General features: G+C 58.1%; 1 protein-coding gene across 3 annotated transcripts in view; it reads left to right on the top strand.

The window, feature by feature from the left end:
- Positions 1 to 2,155: 2,155 nt before the first annotated feature.
- Positions 2,156 to 16,731, top strand: part of PIAS4 (protein inhibitor of activated STAT 4) — a 31,170-nt gene continuing 16,594 nt past the window's right edge. For 2 of the 3 annotated variants that reach the window (XM_055247292.2, XM_055247294.2), the window contains exons 1-2: positions 4,890 to 4,988; positions 6,957 to 7,383. In XM_055247292.2, the coding sequence (XP_055103267.1) occupies positions 4,905 to 4,988; positions 6,957 to 7,383 (511 nt within the window). In that variant the 5' untranslated portion in view covers positions 4,890 to 4,904. Of the gene's footprint in view, positions 2,279 to 4,889; positions 4,989 to 6,956; positions 7,384 to 16,731 lie in introns of those variants that run through there. The other variant, XM_055247293.2, reaches the window with a different exon arrangement.

The following is a 16,731-nucleotide window of genomic DNA, read 5'->3' on the forward strand; positions in this document are numbered from 1 at the left end:
AACCTCTGCCTTCAGGGTTCGAGCAATTCTCCTGCCTCAGCCTCCTGAGTAGCTGGGATTACATGTGCCCACCATCACGCCCAGCTAATTTTTGTATTTTTAGTAGAGATGGGGTTTCACCATGTTGGCCAGGCTGGTCTCAAACTCCTGGCCTCTAGCAATCCGTCTGCCTCAGCCTCCCAAAGTGCTGGGATTACAGGTATGAGCCACTGCACCCGGCCACGGCTCAGCAATTTTAGGTACAGAGAGTCCTGAGTTCCTCCTGATCCACCCTTCAGGTTCAACAATTCGCAACACATATATTCCATTTTGTTTTATTTTTCTCCCTCAATACTCTTCCCATTATTTCTTTTCTTTTCCTTTTTTTTTTTTTTTTTGAGACAGAGTTTCGCTCTTGTTGCCCAGACTGGAATGCAATCTTGGCTCACCACAACCTCTGCCTCCCAGGTTCAAACGATTCTCCTGCCTCTGCCTCCTGAGTAGCTGGGATTACAGGAATGTGCCACTATGCCCAGCTAATTTTGTATTTTTAGTAGAGACAGGGTTTCTCGATGTTGGTCAGGCTGGTCTCGAACTCCTGACTTCAGGTGATCCGCCCGCCTCGGGCTCCCAAAGTGCTGGGATTACAGGCGTGAGCCACAGTGGCCAGCCTCTTCCTGTTATTTCAATGCAAATCCTATACCATTTCTTCTGTAAATATACTTGGCAGTTGTTTGTAACTGATAAAGACTGTTTATTGATTTATTATAATTATTTTTGAGACAGGGTCTGGCTATCAGGCCAGAGTACAGTGGTGCTATCATAGCTCACTGCAGCCTCAAAGTCCTGGGCTCCAGTGATCCTCCTGCCTCAATCTCTGGTGTAGCTGGCACTAAAGGTATGTGCCTCCATGGCCAGCTAATTTAAAAAAAATTGGGGGGGGGGGGCGCAGTGGCTCACACCTGTAATCCCAGCACTTTGGGAGGCCGAGGCGGGCGGATCACGAGGTCAGGAGATCGAGACCACAGTGAAACCCCGTCTCTACTAAAAATACAAAAAATGAGCCAGGCGTGGTGGCGGGCGCCTGTAGTCCCAGCTACTCGGAGAGGCTGAGGCAGGAGAATGGCGTGAACCCGGGAGGCGGAGCTTGCAGTGAGCCGAGATCGCACCACTGCACTCCAGCCTGGGCGACAGAGCGAGACTCCGTCTCAAAAACAAAACAAAACAAAACAACAAGAAAAACAATTTGGTATTTCATCCATCATGGACTCTTTTGCATTGATTTTTTTGTGTTTAAAGTGTTGGACTAGCCAGGTGTGGTGACTCACGCCTGTAATCCCAGCACGGTGGGAGGCCCAGCCGGGAGGATCATTTAAGCCCAGACAATCGAGACCACCCTGGACAACATAATGAGATCCTCGTCTCTACAAAAATAAAAAAAAATAATAAATTGCACTAAAATACTTGATTACTGAAGTTTGAAATCCACTTTTACAGGCACTAAGCCACTTGGCTCCAAAGCCAAGGAGAGCTTTGGAGAAGGAGAGGTCCCAACTGGTGCAGATCCAAGGTTTCCCATGGGTGGGGAGGCAGGATGGTGGGGGGGGGCGCCTGCAAAGAGGTGAGGACTGCACGATCTCCGAGAAATTTGGGAGCAGGGGTCCCGCTTTTCTCCGCCGGGCGCCCCCAGCCAACTGGTTGCCGAGCCCACGCCCCATCTGCACACCAGGACCCGGATGTGCAGAGCGCGGGGCGTCTGGGCCCGTGGAGCGTGCACCGCGCTGCGCTGCCAGGCGCCTCACTGTACGCACTGGCGGCCGTTGCAGCGGAGCAACCATCCCCTGCCCGACGCCGCCGGGAGTCTGAAGACGCACCTGGCGGCCGCCGCGCGCAGGAAGCCACGGCACCTAGCTGCATTGTTGTCGCTGCCACCGCCCCCTCTCGCCTTCCCTCCCTAGAGGCAACCCACTACCCGTCCCCACCTGCGCAGGGCTAGTACCACTTTAAGGAGTCAGACGCCGCCAGCGGTGGGCATGGTCGCCGCGAGCGAGAGGAGAAGGGGGGGGAGGGGCAGGTGTAGGGCGGACCTGATTGGCCGGAGGCCCGGGCGGTGGCCGCGCGCGCCTGCGCAGGAGGCAGCAGCGCGCACCGGCGGCGGGAGGAGCGCGCGCGGGTGCTAATTGGCCCGGGCGGCGGCCCCGCCCGCGAGTGGTGAGCGGTCACGTGACGCGACGGCTGGGGGCTCCCGGCGCGGGGGACGCTGGTGGCCAAGATGGCGGCGGAGCTGGTGGAGGCCAAAGTAAGTGAGTGGTGGCGGCGCCGGCCGGGGCAAGTGGGCGAGAGGGCGGGGGCCGGGCCGCGGGTCGAGGTCTGCGCCTTCTGTCCGGGGCTCCACAGCGCGGCCGGCCCGTGGCTCGCCGTCCCGGCCCCCAGACCTCGACCCCCGGTCTCAGGGTGAGGGCGGGGGGCGGGGAGGCCGGGGGCGGGGCCCTCCTGCCTCACCCGGGTCTTCGCCCCGGGGGTCGCTCCCCCGGCTTCAGGCAGGGTCCCCCCACCCAGCCCGAGCCCTCAGGGTCCCAGTCCCTGAGCGCCAGGCCAGGGCCGCGCCTCCCGGTTGAGGCACCGTCCCGCCGGGATGCGGGACGTGTTGAGCTTCTCGTTGCCGTCTTGATTCCGAGCCGGGGTCCTTGCTCTTTGGCTGGTGTGTGGCGAGGAGTGTCTGCGCCTCCCCTCCCGCAGGGCTCCCAGGACTGCTATCTGGGTCTTGTCCCCGCCCAACAGGCCAGGCTGGGGTTTGCGAGTCTCCTGCTCGGAAGGGTCCCCTGAGTCCCGGATAGTGTCCTGCCACCATCCAGGTGGAGGAGTCAGGGCCGTGAGACCACCCCCAAGACACAGCACGTCCTCTTGGGGTCTGGAGTCCAGGCTCGGGCTTGAGCCCCTCTTAAGCTCCTGCATTGGTCCAAGAACCCCGCCCCCTTCCCGACACCGTCTCTCACAAGCGGGAGTGGGCGCTGGGGGAAGGCTGGGCCCTCCTTTTCCCTCCCCATAGGATGGAGTCCTGACCGCTCTTCTTGGTCACAGACCTTCCTTACTGTCCTTTTTTTATCTTAAATCCTGGACTGTGCTTTGGTCCTACCTCGTTCCCCTCGGGACAGAATCTGAGGCTACTGATTCTGCTTCAGGGGGCTCTAAACCTCACCTGTGCAGCATCAGATACTGTCCTCAAACCTTGGCTGCTTCTATTTTCTGCTCTTGAGCGAGTCTACTTCTTAGGTCATACACCCACCCTCCCTACACAGCCCCCAGAACTTTTATGCACCCCAACTTTGGTTTCTTTAAGGTCCCCTCTCTTTCTGCCTATTCTCTTTTGTTGATCGCTGGAGGGTCCCCACTGGGTCCTAGGCTGGCCTCTTTAGAATAACTTCTGCTGCTGCTCTATTATACGCTAGGTCCTGTCCAGGTCCCATGTCCCATAGATACCATCTCCTAGCTTGGAACCCCTTTTAGTTATCCTGGGATTGAGCTCAGAGTATCCCCATTCCAGGGGATGTACCTTCTTGTAGGTGCCTACCTAGAGCTGAGGGTCTAGAACCCTTAGAAGTGGCCGCAAGGCCACGGCTTCTGGGGAGGTTAGGGGACCTCTCCCTCCCCCATCCCCCTTCACATCTTCCCTCCCCACGGTCCTGACCTGTACATATTTTCTTCTCCGTCCTCTCATATTACCCACTGGGACCTGAAAACACAGCGCTCAGGGCTCTGTGATTATAGCATATACCTCTCTTCGCCTCCCAACCCTACACCCCTGCACACACTTCTCCCCCTCTCTAGAGTTTTGAAAAGTGGAGACTCGCCCTGGAGATATGGAGGCCTGAACTCTGTAAACCCAAAGTGGCAGGCTCTGGGCTTGACGTGTCCTGGAGTCCTGAAATGTAACCTCCCGTTTCGGGGCTTGGAGCTGTGACCCTGGACCCCACCCCCACCCTGGCTGAGGGCAGGGTCTGCGCTCTTTTGTACCATCCAGGCCTTGAAATATGATCTGATGAACTTTCCTTGACCCTCTGGTGGCTGGGCCCCCCCACCCCAATTAAATCAAGTTGACCCTTCTTTCAGGTTCTCTAAACCGTGAGCCTCCATTCAAGGGGGCCCGGACCCTGGGGAGCCTTCTTTCTCCTTGAGTCCGTTGCTACCCCTCCAAGTACCTTAAATGTCATTGAAACATCCCCTTCTTTACAGGGGCCTTCCCCAGCCTGTCATATTCATGGCTGCAGATTCTGTCTTTTGGGGTGCATCACAGACTGCTCAGAGGGGTGAATGTTGGGAGGCTTGTTGGTGAACTTTGAAATCTGAGACTCTCAGCTTGAGGCCTGGAGGCGGGTTTGGGGCAGGGGTGTCTGTGAGCTCCCTGAAATAGTCCACAGCGTTTTGCACAGATCTCTGCTTTCCTGGAGAAAGGCGCCTTCCTGAGCTACCCCTGGTGCTCCGAGGGGCCTGTGCTGGAAGAAAGGTTCAGCGCAGCTGCTGTGGCTCGGCTGATGTCTCCCCATGCGACTTCCAGGCAAGCCTGGAGTTGAAACTCTGGAAGCTGCCGGGGCCTGGCGCTGTTTATAAACACAGCTCTGACGTCAAGCAGGTCAGCTTGAAGCCAGGGCAGGAAGTGATCTTGGGGCATTTAGGGCTTCTTCCTGAATGCTTGTGTCCCCCCCCCCCACACTCCCTCCAGTGTCAAGGGCAGGCTCCTCCTAGGTGGCAGCTGCCGGGAAATCTGAGTCGTGAACATATGGCCGCCTAAGGGGTGTGCTCCAGGAAGCGGGAGCTGCGGCTCCACTGTCCAGCTTGGGCGGGGCAGGGGCTCCCGGGGTGCGAGAATGTCAGCAGGTTCCCAAGCCCACCTGCCTTCGGCCAGGCTGCCAGTGTGAAGTGTCCACATGACATCGTCTCTCCCTGCTAAGGCCTTGGGCCGCTTCCAGAAGAAGCATCTTGTCCGCAAGTGTTTTTGTTTTCTGCACAAGGTAGGAAGTCAGGCCAAGGGACATGAGGCATTTTTGTTTTCAAAGCATCCCCTGACTCTCAGGCCCAGCAGACCACGCAGGTCCCCATAGCCAGTGTGCTGGTGAGTGAGGGTCCCCGGGCAGTGGACGGGAACACCCTTGGGAGCCCAGGGGCCGAGGGGTGGATGCCAGTCCCATGCATGTACTAGAGAGGCTCTGGGCGAGCCGCTTCCCTCTGTGAGCCTCAGTTTCCTTACCTACACAATGAGTGTGGTCATTGTGAAAGTAGCAACACAGGCCTTGCTGGTGGCTGGTAGGGAGCAGACGCTGGCATCCGATTCTTTACAGTCACGGGCCGCGCAGCCCTGACATGGGAAGAGGCTTCTCCGGAGGCTCTTCGGGCAGGGCTGGGCCGCCCGCACCTGCGTCCCTGTCGTTTTGAGCCTGGACAGCCTCTCCGTCTCCAACAGGACCCTGGCCCAATACAGCTGGAAGAATTCAGAGCTGACAGATGAGGACCCGACAGCGGGCCCGGCTGCTGCAGCCCTTGCCGCTGAAATGTGCGGCTAGGCTCTTGGCCTCACCCTGGGGCAGCCGGGAGCCGGAAACCCCAGCGCCTCCTGGCACGGAGGCTGCAGTTTACACACCCCAGTGGGACTGCCTCTGGCTTCGACCCTCAGGGTCTTTCGACTGGAGTTTGAATGGTTTATTGGTTTCTTCGGGTACCTGCCAGCTTTCCTTACCACCCTTGACGCTTGAGCTTTTTCCCCATTCCTGCTGGAAGCTGCTGTTTCCCACGACATCTCATTCATCCCAGGCCAGCTTCAGGGCTGAGGGTGGGTGGCCCCGAAACCCTGCCAGCCCATCCCTTGAGGACACCTGGCTTCTGCAGCCTGTTGAGGAGCCTTCCTTCCCCTTCAGGGTCCTACCCCTTATGGAGGGCAGGCCACTGCCAGGCTACCCCACATCAAACACCAGGGTCAGCCGGGCTCTGCTGTTTGGTTTGATTTCGCCGGAGAGGCCCAGCCGGGCGATGAGGGCCAGGTCCTGCCAAGCCTCATTCGTCGCTTTGACCCAGGTCCCACAACAGCCCCTGTGGCTGCTGCCTTCCCCTTGGACCGGTCCCCCAGGGACTCAGGGCGATGTGTGGTTGTCATGAACTATGGGTGTTTAGAACCACACAGTGCCCAGGATGGCCCCAGTGTCCACAGGGCCGAGGGGGAGAAACCCCGCCTGGGATGATCGGCAGATGTTTCGGAGGCCCCCACAGGCCCAGCCCTGTGTTGACATCCAGAGGGTAGTGTGGCAGCAAGAACCACCCCTAGCTTCAGAGCCAGGCCTGGGTTTGAATCCTGCCACTGCCACCTCTGAGCCGACAGTTCCTCATTTGTGACAGAGCTCACACACCAGCCTAGCAGGGGTGTTTTAAGGATCAGAGTTAAATATATAATCACATAACCGGCTCGGTTCCCGGCAGGTGATTAGTACTAAGTAAACTGTGGCTACCATTGGCGAGACCGAAGGGAAAACTTATCTGTGGCTGACATGGGTTGAGCGCCTGCCCAGCCAGTGCTTTATGTCGTTATCCTCCCGACAAAGAGACTGAGGGTCAGAGAGGCACTTGGTGTTTGCCGGCAAGGCACTGGCAGAGGCTGTTTACAAGTAAAGCACAATTGCCAGTTCCTGCCCTGGGGTTGCTTTTCAGGCTGAAGACGGGGAAAGAGAACCTAAAATAGAAGAGGGGCCTAGTCAGAGGCGCTTCTGCTGCGTTGGCGATGCTGGGGAAAGTTTGATGAGGAGGAGGGAGGGGGCAGGGCTTTGCTGGGAGGGGGCACCATAGGGGCAGGGCAGTCCACCAGCCCCAGCCAAGGCTGGCGCTTCGTGGCGAGTGGGTGTCTTTCACGGCCCCCACATTGGGGCCTGGCCTCCGTGGAGTGGCCTGCCTCGCAGCTCTGTGCTCTGAGTGTGTGTATGCTTGCTCCTCCTCAGAACATGGTGATGAGTTTTCGAGTCTCCGACCTTCAGATGCTCCTGGGTTTCGTGGGCCGGAGTAAGAGCGGACTGAAGCACGAGCTCGTCACCAGGGCCCTCCAGCTGGTGCAGTTTGACTGTAGCCCCGAGCTGTTCAAGAAGATCAAGGAGCTGTACGAGACCCGCTACGCCAAGAAGAACTCGGAGCCTGCCCCACAGCCGCACCGGCCCCTGGACCCCCTGACCATGCACTCCACCTACGACCGGGCCGGCGCCGTGCCCAGGACTCCGCTGGCAGGCCCCAATATTGACTACCCCGTGCTCTACGGGAAGTACTTAAACGGACTGGGACGGTTGCCCGCCAAGACCCTCAAGCCAGAAGTCCGCCTGGTGAAGCTGCCGTTCTTTAATATGCTGGACGAGCTGCTGAAGCCCACCGAATTAGGTGAGTGGCCACCCCGGGGAGGCTGCGACTGGAGGCTTCACTTAGGCCCCGTCGCCCAGCCCAGCCCAGCCATGCAGCCGACTTCGAGTGATGTTCTCTGTGGCGCAGCCAGGGCGGGGAGCCACAGTGGCCAGGGGTGTCCTTCCTCGGAAGCAAAGGGACTATCTTTGATATTGGTCACCCCTTGCTGTGTTACAAGTTACCCCGAAATGGAGCCACTGCAAGCAGTGGGCATCTGTTAGCTTTCAGGAACCTGTGAGCTGCGTTGCGGGGCGTTGGGGCTCGGGGGCTCTCATGAGGCTCAGTCAGGCTGGAGCCACCTCATCTGGAGGCTCGACCAGGGCTGGAGCAGACACATCCTTGTGTGGTGGCTGGCAGGCCTCAGCTCCTCGCCGGCTTTTGGCCACAGTCCCCAGGTCCTCACGGTGCGGACTCCTGCACGGGTTGCCTGGGCGTCCTCAGCCTGGTGGCTCCCTCTCCCTAGGGTAGCAAGTGTGCACCTCCAAGCTGGGAGCTGGAGCCCTTTTTATAACCCAATTTCGGACACACCTTGCCATCTTCCCCACAGAGTCCATTGCTCACACAGACTCTGTGGCGCATGCAGGGACCACACCAGGCTGTGACTGCCAGGGTGAGGGGTGACCAGGGCCACCTGGGAGCCTGGTTTCCCTGCTTATTTCCCATGGAAAGGGGGCTGGCCAGTGGCATCCTTCCCCCAGGCTCTGGTTGCTTGCTGGCAGCCTGCAGGAGTGGCCTTGGTCAGCGGGCTCAGGTCACTGCCAGGCTGTGCGCACCAGGCATGCTGGGGGTTCAGGGCGATCCCAGGCAGGGTAGAGGTGCTGGGCTCCACGCTTCTCTCTCTCGTTGTCTTTGTCTGCAAGCACTGACTGAGCAGGAACTGTGTGTCAGGACCTCGTAGCCCATGGCAGTGTGGACAGGCCCCTGGTGTCTCCCCAGCAGCCGTGACCGTTCAGGCTGCAGGTGGATATTGAGCCCAGTCTCTGCCTCAGCCATAGCACTGAGCTCAGGGCCAGGGAGGCTTGAGCAGCCCCAGCCCCCAGGGCAGAGAGAGTGTGCAGCCTCCGGGACTAGAACGTCCTGGGCCTTTTGCAGACCTGTGCCTTGAGGCGCTCAGATTTTACCAGGTCCTCTGTGTGCTTGGAGGTCTCACCGTCTCTTCTTCTTGCCTCCCCTCCCCTGCCCCCACTCTTTCCTTCGCACAGTAAATATCGGAGCGCTTGCTGGGTGGGTGCATGATGGGCACCAGGCGTGGGCACACAGCAGGGAACAGGACCAAGGCCACGAGGTTCTGTGCATGCCCCCTCCCACCCTGCTGACCCAGCAACCTGCCTGGCCCCTGCTGTGGCCTGAAGGCCCCTCTCTGGCACGCTTCAGTCCACTGGGTGCCAGCTGGCCCTCTCTCCCCTGCCCCGGGAGGCAGCATTGATGGCGGCGGCGGGGGACTGGCCGCCTTTCCCCTCCCACCTACAGCCCTGGGACTTAGTAAGGTTAGGCTGGAGGGGCTGTGCTTCCTTCCAGGTGAGGATGGAGGAAGTGGAGGAGGGAGGAAGGTGCTGTCAGTGGTTCCTGTGGCAGCCGAGGCTCCTCCCTCCAGCCTGAGGCTCCGCCTTCCAAGTGAGGCTCCGCCTCCACCTTTTTTCTCTTGCAGGAGGTGTCTAGCAGCAGCCTCCTGGGGAGCAGGTTGGCCCAGCGGCACCTGTCCTGGGAGACTCAGGGCCTTGGCCTGAGTTCCATCGGAGTGACTTTCCCAGCCTTTGCTCTCTCATGAGGGAAGCCGTTCCCCCTGCCAGGTTCTTGGGCAGAGCTGGCTGTCTCTGAAGGTTGGGCCTTGGGAAGGACCTGCATCACAGGGAGGCTGGGCTTTCCCGGGAGCGGCAGGGCAGGCTTGGTCCAGGGTGGGGGACGGGGCTGACCAGCTTCCTTCCTGCACGGGGACCAGTAACTCCGTCCCACAATGCATCGCTGTGCCCTGAGCCCCCAGGGACCCCGGTCACCTGATCTCCGGGAGAGCCTGCTCCCCTGTCTACACCAGTGTGACTGTGCTGGCGGCTCAGAACAAAGAGGCCAACCCCACCCTGCGTCTCCTTCCCACTGGCTCCCTCTCCATCTCAGGCCTCCAGGTGAACCTCCTTTCCTGGACTCCCATGCTCTTGGGGGACCCCCTGGGGGCCGCCTCAGTCTTCAGAGGTTTCCTGGAGCATACACCCTGGCCCCGAAGCAGTGGTCCCCATGGTTTTAGGACCTGAGATGCCATCCGCCCGCCCTGACCCTGGGCTGTGTCCCTCCCCAGGGTGCACTCTGTGGTGCTGGCCTTGCCCGGGGGCCACCTCAGGGGGACCCAGTTCCACCGGCTTCTCCCTCGCTCCCGCCTCTGGCTGTGACCCACCGTCCAGCGTGAGGCCCACCGCTCTGGTCTGTTTCCCCGGAATAGCCGCCGGCCGGCTGCAGGATGGAGACCGCGCCAGGCGGACAGGAGCCATAAATCACGCGGCATGGAATGCTGGGCTGGGGGAGGGGGTGACAGAGCCGCAGAGCAGGCTGCAGGGGCCTCGGGCCATAGATGATCGGCTCCAGTGGGAGGTGCTGTGTGTGGGAACAGGGCTGGCGCCCAGAACAGTGCGAACGGCCCAAGGTCGCACAGCGGCCTGCCTTCCTCCTCCCGAGCCGACTGGGTCCTGCTCCTGAGCAGAGGCTCTTGCCTGGACCTCGTGCAGGCTGGGAACCCTGTCCTGCCTCTCAGCAAGGAAGCCTGCTCCACCCCTTCCCAGCCTGTGCCACCTGGGGAGTCCGGCTAGGGGGCCTGACCCTCCTGTCAGGGTACATGGGAAGAGACGCTGTCAGGAGATGTGGGGCGGAAAGAAGGACACATGGTGGCCGGGCAGAGAGCTGCTCCTCCAGGGCCTCGGCCCGCAGCGGGCACCCCGAGGAATCTGCCTGCCCGCCCGCCCTCCTGCTGTGCAGAGTGGAGCCCCTGTCACCACGGCTCCAGATGCCCCCAGAGGCAGATAGCCCTGGTACCAGCCAAGAGCTGCTGGTCTGGCACGTGCTGTGCTGTGTGTAGGCACGTGTGCCCTTCAGCCTCCGAAGCCCTTGGGCCAGCATTGCCCAGGCCACAGCAAGGTAGCATGGTCCCTGCTCAGGTGCAGCACAGAAGTGCCAGGTGATAAGCCTCATGGCAGACAGAGGGCTTTCAGGGGCAGCTGTCAGTAGCAGGAGCCATTTACTCTACATTTGTGAAGAGGTAGCAGTCAGGAAGGCTTCCTGGAGGCAGCAGCGTTCCAGTCCAGACCTGAGGGTGACTCTCAAGAAGCCAGGCAGAGAGGAGGGGGCAGGGGAGCGTATTCCAGGCAGAGGGCAGTGAGGGCAGAGGCCGATGGCCAGAGAGGGCTCATTCATGGGGCTGAATGGAGTCCATTGTGGCCAGAACGTGGTGCGCCCAGGAGGAGGGACGCAGTAGCCTGGGCGCGGGCGGCAGAGGCTGGAACCCGAGAATGGTGGGCCCGGGGAAGGCTGGGGGCTGCCCTCCTTGCCCCAAGGGCTGCGGCGCCTCTGAGGTTCTGGTATGATTTTTGGGGTCAGTGAGGAAACAAGTGCAGGAGGCAAGTGGCTGTCTGCCTTCCACAGCCAGGCCTGCTGCCCGCCCAGGCCCACCATCTGTCTGTCTGCACCCTGGGGGCCTGGATGGGCACGGGGCATCCTGTGTCGCTGTCTCATGTGTGGGGTAGTCTGACCCACTCAGCCCGCTGGCACTTCCCATACCAGGAGGAACAGGAGGACTCCGCCAGCTCTGCCCCAGGTCCTGGCCTTCGGGTTGAGGAGGAGAGATGGACCCACCGCTACCAGATGGGGGGCTGCCGGCAGCCACCCCCATGTCCCACTGGTCCTTCTCCCATCCCCTGTGGCCCCCTGCCCTGCCCAGCCCAGCCCAGCTCCCCAACCTGCCCACTGGCCGCAGCCTCCTGCTCTGCTTCCTGCCCACTGGTCCTCCTCCCGTGGCAGCCCGTGAATGTTCTCACTGATGGGTAGAGCGGTCAGCATCGCCTGTGTGCCTAGCCAGGGGCACCTGTTCCCCGCCCCTCCAGGACAGTGCCCCGTGTGTCACTCATACCTGACTATGCTGCCTCTACTCTTGATCTGGGGTACCTGGGGTGGGGAATCAGTGCTGGTAGCTCTTAGCTGGACAGGGTGGGTCCAGGAGTTAGAGAACTTGTATGTGCTGGGGAGGGGTCAGCACATGGGCCAGCTGGAGGGGGAATCGTCCCATCCGATCAGCTTTTTTTTTATTTTTATTTTTTTTTTTGAGATGGAGTCTGACTGTCGCCCGTGCTGGAGTGCAGTGGTGCGATCTCGGCTTGCTACAGCCTCCTGTCTTCAAGCGATTCTCCTGCCGCAGCCTCCCAAGTAACTGAAATTACAGGCATGCACCACCCCACCCAGCTAATTTTTTGTATTTTTAGTAGAGACAAGGTTTCACCATCTTGGCCAGGCTAGTCTTGAACTCCTGACCTCAGGTGATCCACCCACCTTGGCCTCCCAAAGTGCTGGGGTTACAGGCGTGAGCCACTGCGCCCAGTCTAATTTTTTGTATTTTTAATGGAGACGGGGTTTTGCCATGTTGACCAGGCTTGTCTTGAATTCCTAACGTCAAGTGATCCACCTGCCTCGGCCTCCCAAAGTGCTGGGATTATAGGTGTGAGCCACCGGGCCCGGCCCCAATCAGCCTTTTATAAACTCACTGTGTTTCATTTCTATTTAAACTTGTACAATTATGCGCTTGTCCTAGAAAACTGGAGTCAACAGCAGAGCAGTCCGGCCGGCGCCCTGCTGCCCGAGTGGGCCGCCTGGGTACACCGGGCCAGTGCTTGCCGCCTTCTCCCTTTGCATGTGTGATTGTAGGAACGTGTGGCTGTGTCCTGGCTGCTATTTTATAACCACCCCTCATACTGTGAGCATCTGCTCACAGCGTTAAATATTCATCGTCAGCAGCATCTCGTGAGGCTCCCTGGCAGCTTTGGGTGGAGCCAACGGCTGGGCCCTTCTTGTTGGGCTCTCGGATCGGGCCCAGAGGCTGCTTTGCACGCCCGGGCTGGAGGGCCTGGCTGAGCACTTCATCCCAGAACTGGCTCTGCCTGGCAGGGCCCCCGTGGTCACCTGATCTTGCACCTGGCCCCAAAGGTGCATCTGGTTCAGTGGTGCCTGTGCCTTGGTCCTGTGGCCCTTGGATGCTGGGCAGCCCACGAAACCATCTCCCCCTTGGGGAACTTCATGCTTCAGTGGTCCAACAAGAAGGAGCAGCAGAGTGATGTAGGGAAACTGAGTCGATCCTTGGGAAGAGAAGGTTTGGAGAAAAGTGAGGTGGGGGGGGTTGCAGGTTTTAAATGAGGTGCTCAGCGAAGGCTTTCCTCCTGGTGACATTTGTGCAAAGACAAATATAGGGCCATGAGGCGGGACGGGGGAGGAAGATTCCAGAAGAGGGAATGGCAGTTGTGGAGGCCCTGAGGCAGCATGGCTGGTGGGGCCCAAGCAGGAGGCCAGGGTGGTGGCCGTGTGTGCGCCAGGGTGGGTGTGGCCCTGAGCAGGGGTGCTGAGGGTCAGGGGTCTCCTGGGGAGCCAGCCCAGGGAGCGGGCACTGGCTGCAGAGACCGGCAGAGCTGGGGGCAGGCATCTGCACCGGGTGGGATTTGAAAACAGAGCTGACAGGACTGGCTGAGGGAGTGGATGTTTGCAGGACAGCAGAGACAGGTGGATGCCACCTGGGTTTCTGGCCCCAAACAGCTGACCCCGAGAGCAGAAGGGCAGGTTTGAGGGAGACCCCACAGCCCCTTCCCCAGCGTAGGGGGGCCGGGTGTTTGGGGGGATCCGTGAGTGGCCCGGGGCCAGTGGCACAGCAGAGCAGTCAGAGCACAGGGCACCTTCCAGGCCCCCAGCAGAGAAGCACAGCCTGGTCTTCCCCAGAGGGAGGAGCCCTCCCAGGGCAGGGACCCCAGAGTCTTGTTCTTCAATGACTGGGCCCTGTCTGCCCCGGGCATGGGCGGGCAATGATCCCTGGCCAGCTGGGTGGCTCTCTTGCTGCCTGCTGGGGACCGACCCTTCTCCCCTACCTCCTCCTGAGACACTGAGGGATGGGGTGTCCGTGTTTTCACCTCCAACCCAGCCTGGAAGCTCAAGGCCCAGCTCAGGTGTCGGCTCCTGTGAGGCCTCCCTGCCCCTGAACCATTGCTCCCCTGGCACTCAGGGCAGATCTGGGCGAGTCTGCAGGTGGCCTCTGTGCCCCCCTCCCAATTAGGCGGCCTTCCTCGGGCCCAGCCGGGACTCCACAGCCCATCACCTCTGCAGAGACTGGCTGTGCCCTCAGCATATAAGCGGGAACCAGCTGTGGCACTGTGGCCCTTGTGGCAGTGCCACTGCTGTGGTAGCCCCCTCTTCCTGAGGGCCAGCCACAGACCCATCACCAGTCCCTGAAGAAACAGGTCAACATGGGCCGGACATGCAGGCTCAGGCCACAGAGGCCCTAGCAGGACTGGGATCCGAGCCCACGCAGTCTGGCTTTTTTTTTTTTTTTTTTTTTTGAGATGGAGTCTCGCTCTGTTGCCCAGGCTGGAGTGCAGTGGTGCAATCTGGGCTCACTGCAAGCTCCGCCTCCTAGGTTCACACCATTCTCCTGCCTCAGCCTCCCAAGTATCTGGGACCACAGGCGCCGCCCACCACCATGCCCGGATAATTTTTTGTATTTTTAGTAGAGACGGGGTTTCACTGTGTTAGCCAGGATGGTCTCGATCTCCTGACCTCGTGATCCGCCTGCCTCGGCCTCCCAAAGTGCTGGGATTACAGGCGTGAGCCACTGCACCCGGTTTCTCCTGGGTTTTAATTCAGAGAGTTCCAAGACAGTGCTGGCAGTTGAGGTTCAATCCACGGCTCCGGTTCTTGTAAAGGCCCTGTCGTGGGTGCAGGCCACAGCACCGTGTGCACTGCCGTCCTGGGAGCACAGACACAGCCTATGAGGCTGATGAGCTCCAGCCTTCACCAGGGGCAGTTCGCTGTCCTTGTTCTAAAGGGCTTGCCCATCATCTCGTCATCTCGTCTCCTGGCGACTCCAAGGCTGCCACTGTGGCCAGATTCTCGCTCCCCCACGCTCCTCTGATATTTTTTACACTTATAAACAAATAGGTGTTTACTCAGATGCTTTCCCTCCATTTTCATTACACAAGCGATAGCAGGACGTGCACGCTGCTCAGCGTTTTTGCTTTGTATCTAAATATATTTTTTAATGTAGAGACACAGTCTTGCTATGTTGCCCAGGCTGGTCTCGAACTTCTGAGCCCAAGCAATCCTCCCACCTCAGCCTCCTGAGTAGCGGGAATGACAGCTGCACACCAGCACGCCTGGCTCAGGCTTATTTAAAAATTTTTTTTAGAGACAAGGTCTCACTATGTTACCCGGGCTGGTCTCCAACTCCTGTGCTAAAGCGATCCTCCTACTTTGGCCTCCTGAAGTGTTGGGATTACAGGCATGAGCCGCCGTGCCCGGCCTGCAAGTTTGTTTGAACACGTGTTTCCATTTATTGAGGGAAAATACTTTGGAATGGGATTCCTGGGTGATAGGGTAGGTCTGTGCTTACCTTTATAAGGGCAGTTTCCCAGAGTGGTTGTACTATCTTATAACCCCACCAGCAGAGAGTTTTGATTGCTCTACACCTTTGCCATGTCTTAGAGTTGCCAATCTTTTCATTTTAGCCATGCTAGTGGATGTGTAGAGAGGTATTTTATTTTATTTTATTTTATTTATTTATTTTTTTGTATTTTTAGTAGAGATGGGGTTTCTCCATGTTGGTCAGGCTGGTCTTGAACTCCTGACCTCAGGTGATCCACCCGCCTCAGCCTCCCAAAGTGCTAGGATTACAGGCGTGAGCCACCGCACCCGGCTGGTATTTTATTTTATTTTACCTCATTTCATATTATTGATAAGGAGCCTCACTCTGTCACCCAGGCTGGAGTGCAGTGATGCAATCTCAGCTCACTGCAACCTCCGCCTTCTGGGTTTAAGCGATTCTCCTCAGCCTCCCAAGTAGCTGGGATTACAGGGGTGTGTCACCATGCCTGGCTAATTTTTGTATTTTTAGTAGAGGTGGGGTTACCATATTGTCTAGGCTGGTCTTGAACTCCTGACCTCAAGTGATCCACCCGCCTCACCTCCACAGTGCTGGGATTCCAGGCATGAGCTACTGCACCTGGCCTAGGTGTGTAGAGAGGATTTAAACCGGTCTTGGATTTCTACACAGATCGCAGGGGCCTGAAATACTGGCTGATATTTTGTGGAGGATTTAACATCTGTGTTCATGAGGGGTATTTATCGGTAATTTTCCTTCCGTGATGCTGAGTTGTGAGGTTTTGGTATCAGAGTTATGCTGGGCTTGTAAAATAAGAAGTATTCTTTCCTTCTCTGTTTTTTGAAAGAGTTTATGTACAGTTTATGTGGTTTCTTTCCAAAATGTTTTATAGAATTCGCCAATATGGACCTGCATTTTCTTTTTCTTTTTTTTTTTTGAGATGGGGTCTGGTTCTGTTGCCCAGGCTGGAGTGCAGTGGTACGATCATGGCTCACTACAGCCTCCACTTCCTGGGTTCAAGCAATCTTCCTGCCTCAGCCTCCAAGGTAGCTGGGACTACAGGTGGTGCGCGTCTCCACACCTGGCTAACTTAAAACTTTTTAGTAGAGACAAGGTCTCACTTTGTTGCCCAGGCTGGCCTCAAACTCCTGGGCTCAAGCGATCCACCCACCTCAGCCCCCAAAGTGCTGGGATTACAGGCATGAGCCACCACGCACAATCTGGACCTGCAGTTTTCAGAAAAGGTTTTAATTGTGGATCCAAATTCCTTAACAGGTAAAGAGCTTTTCAGACTTCTTGTATCTTTTGGTACCCGTTTTGGTAATTTGCATCTTTGGGAGAATTTGTCCATGTCACTAAGTTGTCAGATTCATTGGCATAAAGTTTCACGTTTTATTCCCCGATTGAACCGAAAAGCTGTAGGGTCTGTACTATTGTTCTCCTTTCATTTCTGATATTGGTAGTTTGTGTTCTCACTGTCTTTTTGTTGTTCAGCTAGAGTTTTGTTTGTTTGTTTTTGTTTTTTTTGGGGGGGTTATTTTTGGAAACAGTCTGGCTCTGTCGCCCAGGCAGTGGTGTGACCTCCACTCACTGCAACCTCTGCCTCCCAGCTTCAAACAATTCTCCTGCCTCAGCCTCCCGAGTAGCTGGGATTACAGGTGCCCGAACCACGCCTGGCTAATTTTTTTTTTTTTTTTTTGAGACACCACATCCTGCTGTTT

This window comes from Symphalangus syndactylus, chromosome 17 (assembly GCF_028878055.3).
Source record: "Symphalangus syndactylus isolate Jambi chromosome 17, NHGRI_mSymSyn1-v2.1_pri, whole genome shotgun sequence".
NCBI classification, from domain to species: Eukaryota; Metazoa; Chordata; class Mammalia; order Primates; family Hylobatidae; genus Symphalangus; species Symphalangus syndactylus.